General features: G+C 37.0%; 1 protein-coding gene across 1 annotated transcript in view; it reads right to left on the bottom strand.

The window, feature by feature from the left end:
• abca12 (ATP-binding cassette, sub-family A (ABC1), member 12) overlaps positions 1-12,358 on the bottom strand; it is a 68,239-nt gene that overhangs the window by 47,797 nt on the left and 8,084 nt on the right. Inside the window, exons 12-24 of the mRNA XM_028022585.1 lie at positions 11,654-11,811; positions 11,096-11,229; positions 10,272-10,402; positions 9,868-10,026; positions 9,497-9,705; positions 9,134-9,267; positions 8,061-8,175; positions 4,714-7,320; positions 3,623-3,735; positions 3,426-3,493; positions 3,191-3,327; positions 2,884-3,014; positions 1,490-1,632 (exon numbers count right to left, since the gene is read on the bottom strand). Of these exons, the coding sequence (XP_027878386.1) occupies positions 1,490-1,632; positions 2,884-3,014; positions 3,191-3,327; positions 3,426-3,493; positions 3,623-3,735; positions 4,714-7,320; positions 8,061-8,175; positions 9,134-9,267; positions 9,497-9,705; positions 9,868-10,026; positions 10,272-10,402; positions 11,096-11,229; positions 11,654-11,811 (4,239 nt within the window). The remainder of the gene's footprint in view (positions 1-1,489; positions 1,633-2,883; positions 3,015-3,190; positions 3,328-3,425; positions 3,494-3,622; positions 3,736-4,713; positions 7,321-8,060; positions 8,176-9,133; positions 9,268-9,496; positions 9,706-9,867; positions 10,027-10,271; positions 10,403-11,095; positions 11,230-11,653; positions 11,812-12,358) is intronic.

Below are 12,358 nucleotides of genomic sequence, written 5' to 3'. Positions count from 1 at the left end.
CAATGTGGAAAATGTGGTTGTAGAAAACAAACATCACCTTGAGGCCAAGGGTTACTTTAGTTTGACACAAATACTAGCTAATTTGCTATTTTTAATGAGAGTAATACAAAGTTTTAGGTAATAATACAGAATGTGATTTGATTATATTACACATGGGATTTGAGCATTTTTATGACAATTTATCTCTAGAATTTCTAAAAAGATGAACCAGAGCACTGGCTTCATGTGCAGCTTCGCTAGATTCTCATCTCCCTTTAGTACTCCATCTGGTATTTCTCCCATTGAGTTAAATTCTTCTGGTTGAACTTCAACTGGGTCAATCAGTGAACAGAAGGTGTTGTTGTGAAGCGGAGGAAGTGAACAAAGCCATTCAGTTTATGTTGGCAATTATTTCAAATACTGAGCAATTTAAGTCAGAGCAAGAGGAGGGTTTAAGACATTTTATTGCTGGTAAAGACATAGTGGCTCAGCAGGGGTGGGCAATCCTGGTCCTCGAGGGCCAGTGTCCTGCAACTCTTAGATGTCTCTCTGGTCCAATTCACCAAATCACCTCTAAGTGCAGTCAAGTTCCCCAGAGTCCTGCTCATTATTTGACTCAGGTGTGTTGAAGTAGAGATACATCTAAAAGTTGCAAGAGAACAGCCCTCAAGGCCTGGAGTTGCTCACCCCTGGGCTAAGGGGTTGGTTTTTACATATAAATATGTAGCTATGAGGAAAAACTGAATTCATATGCCAGTGCTTCACTATATGGGTACAAAATGCAGGCTGAAAAGAGCAAAATGGCAATGCGTACATATTAATCTTGGCTACAATATTTCAAAGGGGCAAAATGACCCAAAGTCAATTCAAAGTCAGGCAAGCTATATTTTTTGTGAAGCTATACATGTAAAGTTAAAAGGTTTTTCTTTCACAGCCACATGTAAAAGAGAAACTATTATGATACTATTATTTTTTACGTTCTTGTTTCTTAAAAAAATAGACAACAAAACCAGTGCACACAACAAAAACACTTTTGAAATCTAACTTTTTATCTAAAGAGTAGATTTTTCACAAATATATGTAGAGTGAATAATTTATAAATAAATTCCTGCTTGCATGCAACCATCAGCTATTCTATATCCTGAAAATTTGTAATTTGGACTGTTTACCACTGAAGTCAAACCCACATTATATTCCAGTATGACAATACTGTCTCAAACCTTGTTGAGTTAAATAAATGTGCAGATGCCTATTCAAACTGTTAGAACAGACAGATTAAGTTACAAAAAAACAAGACAGTTTTGATACATTAATCAGATGGAAGCTATTGAAAAAAACGAGACATTAGACAAGGATGAGAAACGGCTCTTGTCAAATGCAATAATGCATGACAGCTGGTGTGATGGCTTTATTGTCCACCTCAAACGCAGACATGTAGACAACTATAACAAAAGGAAACTGCAAATGATTGTGAAGATTCAGAATAATGAGTGGATAAAAGCTGACTGACCTGCTGGGCTGCTTGAAGAGTTCCTTGTATGGCAAACTGCATTCCTTCTGTGAGCTCAGACATGTTGAGATGACTAGTGTTCACAGCCAGCCCAATGTCTCTCATCAGGGCCACCAGGGGCATCTGAAGGCTTTGTAGCATTACTGAGAAGAAGAAAAAATGAAACTGACAAATGCAAATTACCTCTATAAGCTAAATGAAAAATGTACAGACACGGTTCCTTTATGCATTTTAGTTTGAGATTAATAAAGATCAGATAATGTGAAGGAACACTGATGCATAAATGAGATAGTGCTGCCGTTTTCTTCATTTTCTCTTAGATTAATTATGACTACCTCTATCAAAGTACCTACATCGCATAATTTCTGTGTTTTATTTGTTATTTTATTTGGGATAAACATAACTGGTGGCAGCCAAAATCAGGTCAGGCCAGGACTCAGAAAACGGGACATTGTTACAGAACAATTATTATATGAATATATTCTGGAATGAGGCAGTTTTGAAAGTCAAAACACCACTGGTGACCCCAAGGGAGAGCTCTACGAAGGAGATGGAAATGCACCTTCAGGTGCTTTGAGTAGAAAAGCTAACTCACATGTCTTTACTTCCTAAAAGTTTACCAAAACCCTTAATTTATATACGCTTTCACAAAACATCAATGAAAATCCACAGATATGATGAGAGTTGTGTTCTTACAGTAGGAGTGGGCGTATGGAGGTTAACTTGTAACTAAATAATACAATACAAAAAAGATATAGAAATATATGGAGAATGCTGAAACAAAGTTCTCCTTTTTTATTTTTTACCAGTGTTGAAATAGTTTTTTAAACAAGGGAGAACAGAAACAGTTAGAAAACAACCTCTGGAGTGGACTTAAATTTGGACCAGAAACATCTTTAGTGATGCTTGAGCTAAATTTCAACACATAATTTGGACTAAAAGTTGTACATTTGCAAAAAAAGACTATACAATCCAAGTTAGTTAAATAAAACGGGTGTACCAAGTGAGCATTCAATAAAGATTACAGTCAAAATTGTCCGTCAAAGCTCACACAATCACTGGAATCATTTTGTCTTGGCAGACATGATTTGACCATGTGCTTGTTTGCCTGCCTAGCGGCAATAACCTTAATTTAACAAACTATAATTTAGGAAAATTGGCTGGAGCAGATAGAGTTGCTGAAAGGGAAGTGCCTGTTTAGTTTTGTGAATAATGTAGATGTTTAAAATAGCAAAATAAGGCTTTGAGGCAAGATTGCATACTCTTGGTACAATTGAAATTTGCACAGTGTGTGCCTTATTCCTTTTAGCTATCTAAACATGCTTTGTCTGGATGAGTCAGCAGTTTGCCTGTAAGACTTTTTTTGTGTCTGTTGTGTCTCTTGGTTTTCTCACCATTCTCTGCGTGCATGTTCTTTACCACAGCTTCAGTCAGTTTTTCAAAAACAGGCATGACTGATGAGATGTTCCTCCATAGTTCTTCTCCTTCGAAAGTTGACAGCAGGCCTTCCAGCATCTGTTCAAGGCTGGTACAGAAGAAAATAAAATTTGGATTAAGGCAACTTCATCTGTCTGTGAACTGAGGGAGATCAAAATGCATTATCTGGCACAGACAGCTTAAAGGTATGGTTTAAAATAACTTGAAAACACCAGGTAAATATTTCTTATATCTGTTTATATTGCTCTGAATAATTGTACTTACTTGTCCCATGTGTCTTGATCTGCATTCCCAGTCATCATCTGCTCCAAAGCAGAAACAATAAGGCTCAAATTGTCCAAAGATGTTGAAGGTGGGCTTTCAATTACAAGTTCCAAGAACATTCCCACAAGTTTGGCCAGCTGTTATTGAAACAAACACACACAATTAGGCATGACTTTATTATTACTTTTGTTGCAAAGGTTCTCACACTACATGTATCAGAGGACATAAACTGCACCTTGTCAATAAGATCTGGTAAGGTTTTCATTGACGCTCCCTCAAAACTCTCCCAGAGACTCATGTTGCCTGAAATTATATGGAACATTTTGACAAAGTCAACTTAAATTTGTAATGCTCAATATGCAAACAAATATCAGAAATCACCAGGATTTAACATGACGTCTCCCCAATAATTCCACTAAGAAGCTGACTTACCTTGGCCAGGGTTCAAGATGAAGTCTGTTATCTTAATGAGGACAGAGATGTAGTATTGTGCTGAGGAGTTTTGAGGCAGGAAGCTCTCGATGGCCTTCATCTCATTCAAAATTCTTGAAAACAAAGCAAAAAACAACAGTACTTTCCATTTTAGTATTCCTCTTGAAAAGGTTAAAATGTTCTTTTCAACTACTTTATCTGGTTTGTTTAACTACCAGAAAAAAAGTCTGACATAATGCTTCCTTTCTACAAATACATTTTATCTTTTTGCTTATCATTAGTGCAATAAATACCAGAGCATATCGACTTAATCCTTTAAGTACATATCTGCCATTGGAAATTTTGTGCAAACCATTTGTTAATGATCTGGGATGCTATGTACCTGCTGTGATAACTAACAATTATTTTCTTTATACTACACATAATCTCTTGAAAGGAAATGTATTTATGTTACTCCATCAAATTTCTCCCTGTTGGAGTCTGCATAGTTACCAATATTTTGGTAGGATCAGTGGTCATTATTTGTCAGATTCTATGAAAGGGCCAAAATGGATCAAACAGGGATCAGAACCAAAATAAAGTTTTCAGATATTATGCAAGTGAAACGATATCTAAACATTTTCATTTCACATTTATTATATTTAATAATTTATGAAAAATACTGATCTACAAAAACAAAAACTGATGGCTCATGGTTTAAATTAAATGGTGCAAATGGAATGAGAATGGAATAAGTTTGGGATGAAATGTCAGTGCAAAAGGACAGAATGAGAGTCTGAATAGGTAAAGTGGTAAACTGACCCTGCAGGGAATGTTTGCTCCTTACATGAAACAAAATAAGATATTGCTTCTGTTCACAGCTGACTTTACTGAATTAATTGCATGACAGGCCATATTTGGTTCAGACAGCAAGACACACCAATTTTAAAAGACAAAGATGTCAATAAAACAAAAACTGATTTTAAAGTCAAGATTTTTTTGCTCAACTATTATTTTCTAATCAAAATGTTCTCATATTTTTTCAACTGTGAAAACAAGAACTGTGATCATTTTACTCCACGAGAATTAGCAAAAGCAGCCCCATTACTCACATTTGATTCCACTGATCTGGCCCGCTGGATGTAGATGCACTCTCAAAGTATGTAGTGAGCAGCTTGACCATTGGCAGCAGATATTCTGCAAAGTCTTTTAGTATTGTTTGTTGGATAACTTTCTCAGCTCTCTCCAGGATGAATAGGGAGATGTTCCGTGACGAGGCAAAACTTGTGTCCTGATTAATGATAAAAGTCAGAGAACCCTCCACAATTCCCAGGATATCCTGCTGCACAGCAGGTGAAGGGGGCCCCAGGACTGGACCATGGATCTGCAGGGCTTTGTGGACGCCAGTTAGGATCGCAGCTATAAAGACATCGCTCTGTAATTCATCTGGTTGCTCTGCCATTCTTATGGCATTGTTGAAAGCCTCTGTGATGTTGGTTATTGTCAAGAGGAATGCTGCCACATCTTCGTCTATCAAAGGAGCTACTGTCTGTAGCAGAAGATTTAGGTCTCTAACAGAGGTGGAAAATGTTGTTGAAGAGTTTCCCCACTGGAGCATGCTAGAAATGGAGGAATGGACGTTTGGCTGTTTTATCCATCTCTCAGTGAGGTCAAGGTAGAGTCTGACTTGAAGCTGAATAGAGTGCAGCTGTTTCATGCCTGGAATGTTATCCTGAAGCTCCATTATGGTGTTTGTGTAGTTCAACAGGTGGCGAATGATCTCAATCGTTGTTTGTCCAATGACACTCAGGTCTGCACCATCCAATGGGTACTGCAGATTGTCCATCAGGAACTCAATCTTCTCACTGACATACAGGGTGAACTCAATCTGAGACAACTGGGTTGCCACTTGAATCCTCGTGATGTGGAAAAAGTCACGTAGGAACCTTGAGACTGAACTGTTTCTGGTGATCGTTTCCAGCTTCGTCAAATACCAATCCACAAGCTCCAGGAAGACTTTCTGTGTACGAATTGGGTCCTCCATTGAGGTAGTATTTAAGCGGTTAAATGGTTCCATGTCAGTGACCAGCTGTATCAGTTGCTCCACCATTGTGATTTCCATATTGATATCTGAACTGTTCTGTTGGTTCAGTTCAAGTATCATCTTGATATTGGTCAAGATGGTTTCCAAGGTTTGCACAACAGCAGTGTCAGGATCAGAGCTAAAGTCCACTTGGTTGAAATCTCTAAGAGTTTCTGTGACAACATCTGAGATGAAAAACAGGAGGGTTGTTTCGTTTCGGAGTGCTGGTGTGTTTGCCAGAAAGCTGCTAATGTCATTTATCAATCCAAGAAGACAGTCCGATGTCATTGTCAGGTTCCTCTCTTGTCCAGAACACGTTTTGTTAATGTCAGTGAAAATGTTCACCATCTTTACCACCAAATCATTCAGGTTGGAAGGTCCAGCAAGTGTTGCAATTTCATAAAGCTCGAACCCAGTGAGGTTTGACTGTTCCAGAATGTTCTTGAGACTAGCTGTTGTGATGTTTTGCATCTCTGTGACTAATTTCAAGAAATAAAGGGTCTGTTTGAATGTTTCCACATGGGCTGTATCATTTGGTGACAGCATAAGCGAGAAGACTATTGTGCTAAATTCTTCCAGCTCCTGGCTCCAGGGGACATTGCTGGCCAGTGGTATTGTGACAGTTGTATCTCCACCCACTGCAACCATGAATTCTATTATGTTATCAAGTAAAGTAAAGATTTCTGAAATTCCTTCCATGCAGTTCTTGCCTTCTTCACATTTGGGGACCAAATTCTGCAGAGCTTTAAACTTCTGCAGAAAGTAAGTTGCATTTTCCTGAACATTGGGTGGCAGGAAAGCCATCAACTTCTGAATGATTAGGTCCTGGGCAACATCTGGTACAACCTGAGAGAGAGCCTGGAGGTTGTCAGGGTTGAATAACTTAAGAAGGTCCATGAAGGCTGCCTGAAGGTCAGTGATTTGAGCAGTAGTTAGTTGGTCATTGGTTGACAGAAGATGCTCTATGTTTTGCTGTCTGAAGAGAGAAGTTACAATCTCTTGAATCTCTTGTAGGTATCCAAGAATTATGTTGGTTGGCTCACCATCTGGAGAATCAGCTAGATTTTGCAGAAGCTTCATGGCACCAAGGATGACTTCATCAAAGGACTGGTTGGTGAAACCGTAGAGTGCCTCTTTGAGAAAGGCAGCATCTTCAGGTTTAATGGAAGCTGCATATGTTAGCAAACTATGTCTCAAGATGTCAGAGAAAGAAAGTGTCAGGTTACTCTCCAAAGACAGGAACTCCATGATTAACTGCTCCAGTCCTTTCATTGCTAAATCGGTTTCTCTAGAGGTAAATATCTGGGGGTTGAGCCTGATTATCTGTAAGACTGCATCAAGCACTGTGGAGGCATTAACCGGAGCACTTTCGAAGAGCAGAGGCTGGAGTGGTTTAAGACCTGCGGATTCTAACAAATCACTGATGAGCGGACCTATGACGGCGGGGTCTGAGATATTTTGGTTAGGCAGAGCAATGATTGTTTGGACAAAGCCATCCAGGTCCAGAACCAACTTAATGAGATAGGCAGAGAGTGCATCTCCCTCTTCAATCGCATGTTTTAAATACGTGGCTGTCAGATTTTTGTAGACTTCCCCATACACATGCTGCAGCAGACTCCCTGTTCCTCTTAAAGCACTATAAGAGTAGGATAGAAAATAAGAACAAAAATTACGATTAGGTATGTTCATGTAACAACAATGATAAAGCAAGAAAACAGTATAAAAATTAATGTGGAAAGCGAAAACGTCTGAAAAGAACAAGTTCAAACAGGTTTGTCAGCTGCCACAACAACGGCCTTCATCTGCTCACCACACTGTTGATGTGGGATGATTTTTATTATATGTTCTTATGTACTTTTACATCAGAAATGTGTACTATCCTTTATTCTATTTGTAAAACCATGGGAATTTCTAATTTCCCTATGATTAAAACTACAATCTTATCCTATTTAAATTTGTGAACTCACTGGTTCATACTTTATGTGTTAATTAACTATCTCACTAAATTCCACAAAACCTAAGGAAATTTTGGAGCTCAGTGAAAGAGAAATTCAAAAATGAGCAAAAGAACAAAATAAATCTTTAATATCTTGGTTATTAACCTTGGTAGAGGTCTGTACCCTTAGAACATGTATCTCGTCCTGATACTGTCTAATATCTGTTATTTTATGTGAGATCATATTTTCCAACCAATAAGAATGACGACAAACATAGACGTAGCATTTGACAAAAGACCATTCCTCTAAATAGCAGTGTTTGATAAGACCATAGATAATCAATACTTAAAAGCTTTTGAAGGTAAATCAAGTCCACAGGGAGACAAAGTACTCACATAATTACCTCATATAATGTAGACAAACAGTTTTTGACACTTACTTCAGAAGGACATCTTCATTTGGTGACATCACAGCATCCGCTACTGCTTTGACGAACTTTGACCACTCCAGACCAGTGTCACAATGAAGGGCCATTGATTGGGCATTAACACAGCCTAAAAATAAAGTTAAAAAAAGGAGAAAAATAAAAAACAACTTTGTAGCAATATCTGGAAATACATATTTTTTTATTTTCACTGGTAAACATCTATTGATTACTGTATTTAGAAAAATTATCCTGGTTCACAGCAAACATAGGTTGGCTCAAAAGTATGCATACGGTAGTTGTACATTAGGAGTTGTTTTCAATCAACCAACAACATCTTTTCTGACAGCAAATGACACACGCATCTTTGCGAAAGATAAGACCGTGCACAATCAGTATCAATTCTAATTTATTTTATATTTTTAAGGTTTTTTAAGTTTTTAGTTGATAGAAAGGCCTTTATTGGCATTGCAATTCTTATAAATTCTTATAAGATTTTTGCAGCTCTTTATTAGCATTTTTGACAGTTTATTTTTTATGTGACGATCTTAAAGGCTTTAAGGTTGGAAGGCCTGATATTGTAGTCACCCTAATCTTTAGATGCATTCACAGATACCCTATTGCCAAGGTTTTTTAAAATGTGGTACAAGTGCCACTGGTGGTGCTTGGACTGCCTATTGATAGTAAAAAAAAAAACGAATCGCAATGGTAATAGTTTTTTTTAAATGTAGTTTAAAAAAATTGTATTAACTACAATGTAGAGCTGCTAAAAGTCAACATCCAAAAGAATGAGCTGACCGTTACATTGATATTTGTTTATTAAGAAAGAGAAGTGGAAAACGATTGAGAAACTTTCCAGATCTCCTAGTAAACAATGTTGGGTTAAATTAAAAGTGATTTTATGTTCTTCAACCAAATTATTATTCTTCTGCAGAGAATATCTTACTGAGCTCTTTTTAGTGGCTCAATCTATAATTGTGCACAGGACATAGAGCCAAATGGTGTCTGTTTATTTTTTCAAGTCCTTAATCTAGCTTCTTGATGACAGAAGAGAAGAAAAAAGGCAAAAGAAAAGCAGCTGCACTCACAGTTTGGTGGGTCTTTTTCAACATCAGGTCTGTAGTTCAGAATCCAGTAAGTGATGTGGAAGTAATCCTTCATGCTGGGCCACAAATCACTCTCCTCAAGCTTTTCTCCCAAGTTTTCCAATGACATGAGGAGACTGCATGAAAAACAAAACCAAAGGCTCCTTCAGATTAACAGTGGACGTTGGGCCACAACTTTCCACAAGTCTTGTTTTTGGAGCTATGATAATATGACTTCTAAATTCATGAGTTGGAAACAATTCCAGCTCATGGTCATTGTAATTTTAAAGCCTAAATAATATTCTGAACTGCTTTATTTTTAGAGCAACTACAAAAAGAAAGTGCAGTGAAAAGACATTGTAAAACCTCTGTTGAAGTGTTTCCTTGTAGTCATGTGTGTGGTGGCCAGGGATCCAGTCCAACCAGTAGTCTTGATCCAGAAGGGTTATGAATCTCTGCAAAAATTCTCCAAATTGCATGCTGGCATTGACCAAGTTGTTCCACTCAGAGAGCATCATGGGAAGTGTCAGGTTAAAGTCTGCTTGGCCTGTAAGGATGTAGTACACTTCTCCTGCCTGAAGGTAAAATATGACATTTTCAAACAAGATTCAAAATAAGAGTAGGAATTACATAATAAGAAGAATATTTAACACCCTTTCCTCAAATCTTGAGAATTTAATTTAAAACAATTATACAAATCCTTTTAGAAGTTTCTAAAAATATTGAATGACTTATACCTTTTGCACTACAGGATTCCAGTCCATCAGCAAAGCATGCTTCAGTGCAGGGATGTTTTGAAAGTACATAGATTTCCACACTTCTGCCTTTACAGTTTTGGAGGACAGCAGCCACTCGAAAGGCTCAAAAAGTTCCTCACAATCCTCACGTTCCACCGCCTTAAACAAATACAAGAAAAGTCTGTTGCAAAGCATATATTCCCACTCGTGTGTGACTTGTAGCTATCATATCTACTGAACAAAAGAATATAAGCTGAAAGTGTTGTTAGACCAACTACAGGTCTGTCTTACTTTTGCCTGAGGAGCAAAAGTAAGACATAAGTATAGATGCAATTTATATTTATTAATTTACATTTATTTAGCATAAGAACAAACTATGTTGAATTAAAATAGAATTACCCTACCTCCTCAATGACTTCCATCACACTGTCTATTACCCGGCTAAACCAAGCTGCTGCCTCCGACTGGTTCGTCTGCAGCATGTGATAGGTCATTTGGAGATTTTGTGCGTCTTCCAGGACATTGCTCATCACTTCTGTAAGTATAAGCAACAAATATATGACGATGAAACACCGGATTGGCTGATAATGTATTCAATGGGAAAGTGTTATCTTATGCTTAAGAAACGGATAATAAAACATATTATATATTATATTATATTATATATATATTATATATATTATGTATTCGTCTTTAATTTTAAGTCAGGATTATCTTTTTTTTATCAGTCCCCAAAGAAAGAGTGCATCCTTGTATTATTCAGCTCTCAGTTTCTCAACACAAAAAGTATACATACTATTCAGAGATGTTCAAGTCAATCAGAAAGGTTATTATTATTATAATAGGTGTATTAATCTTTTACTCATTGGACCGAGTCAGTTTTCACTTCATCTGTGTTTAATGAAAGTCTAAAATGCTTTGTGTGTCATAGTTAGATTAAGAATTTGGCATAATCTTAAACTTGTTTCACTTTCCTTTGGATTTCAAAGTTCTATTTCTATAACAGAAACTGCTGTGCATTTTTCTTTCTTATGTCTTCTGGTGTTTAGAAGGCTAAAAGAAAACCCCACCAATAGTATCGGCCTGGTAAAATGGGATGTATCATCATACAACAGTAAATGTTGAAGTGTATGGTATTTACAAAAAACAGAACAAAAAAACAACGTGACAGTGCTGTTACACCCATAGCACCTGACTTGCTATGAACATATTTTGTTTGTAGTCTTACTTTCTACAGTGACCAAAGTCACCTTTGCTGCCTTCATGGACTGGAAGCTGGTTTTGAGAGCTCTCTGAACAACCTCATCCAACTCAGGATCAATTTTTGCGATCTCCAGCAGCACTTGAGTGACTCCCATAAACCTGCCAAAGCAAAAAGTCGGACTCATTACTGAGGGGAAATTAACAGTTTCTTTTGTACAGATATGCAACAGCAAAGTCTGATTTAATAAAGAAGTAATTCAAAACCTTCAAGGTTGAGAGGAGAGAGAATATTGAATCTACAATGTATTTGTAGTCGAAAGTAGATATGATACAAAGAATGTCAAACACCTTTATAAGATGAAAAATGTCCATGTGAATAAAAAAAATCATTGAATAATTTATTGCTATTTCAGTGTCTTGCAATAGGAATAAATACTACCATTCAGCATAATATAATTCTATCAACTTTGTACCTATGAACCTTTCATTTTTGAGATGTTAACTAAATGACCAAAATTTGAAAATAGTTTATGAATCTTGAAATAAATGGCTGCATGTAAATAGGACATGTCCTTGTACTTACAGCTCTGCCTCATTGCTTTGTGGTTCTGTATCTAGGCTGCGCTTTGACCTGGAGACTTCCTGTTCCCCTGACGATGAACCTCCCATAAGACTTTGCACCATTTGTCTCACAAAGGACACATCATCTGCCGCCACATGCTTAGTCCATGCCAGGAAAACCTAGGGTTTAAAATGTCACAAAATTTCATTGACTTGTCAAGTGACTGCAGAGGCAAAATGGCTTCCTCTACAATCTGGTACAGTGCACCAAATGGTGACATTTATGTTTGAGTTGGAAATTGTCCCTTTTTAAATAAAGTTCATTATCAGAAGAGGAAATCCTACATATACTTTTTTAAGTAAAACAATTCCACATTAAACTTCTGCTTTAATCTTCAGTATCTGCAAAAGACAAATTAGTAAAGCAAAACATGTGAGGTACAGAATGGGAAGAACAATAAATAAATAAATAAATAAACTAAAATCTGTGAGCACCTATTTCATTTTCTAGCACACTTAGCGCATGTGTTACATCAGAGAAGCACATCAAATGCGTTCATTTTCACTGTTTTAACATCAAATGGGCATAAAGTAAAACGATATAAGGGTTAAGTGATTAGGAAATTTAAAAGATGGACACATGAGAAGTGTAAAGGTAAAGTGAATAGAAAGGTGAATAGAAAAGTAAAACACTGGACACACCCACGAATACATGTAAAATTTTCCA

Source organism: Xiphophorus couchianus, chromosome 7 (assembly GCF_001444195.1).
Source record: "Xiphophorus couchianus chromosome 7, X_couchianus-1.0, whole genome shotgun sequence".
Taxonomy (NCBI): domain Eukaryota; kingdom Metazoa; phylum Chordata; class Actinopteri; order Cyprinodontiformes; family Poeciliidae; genus Xiphophorus; species Xiphophorus couchianus.
The sequence above is the reverse complement of the archived record's forward strand: the minus strand, read 5'-3'. Positions and strand labels throughout refer to the sequence as shown.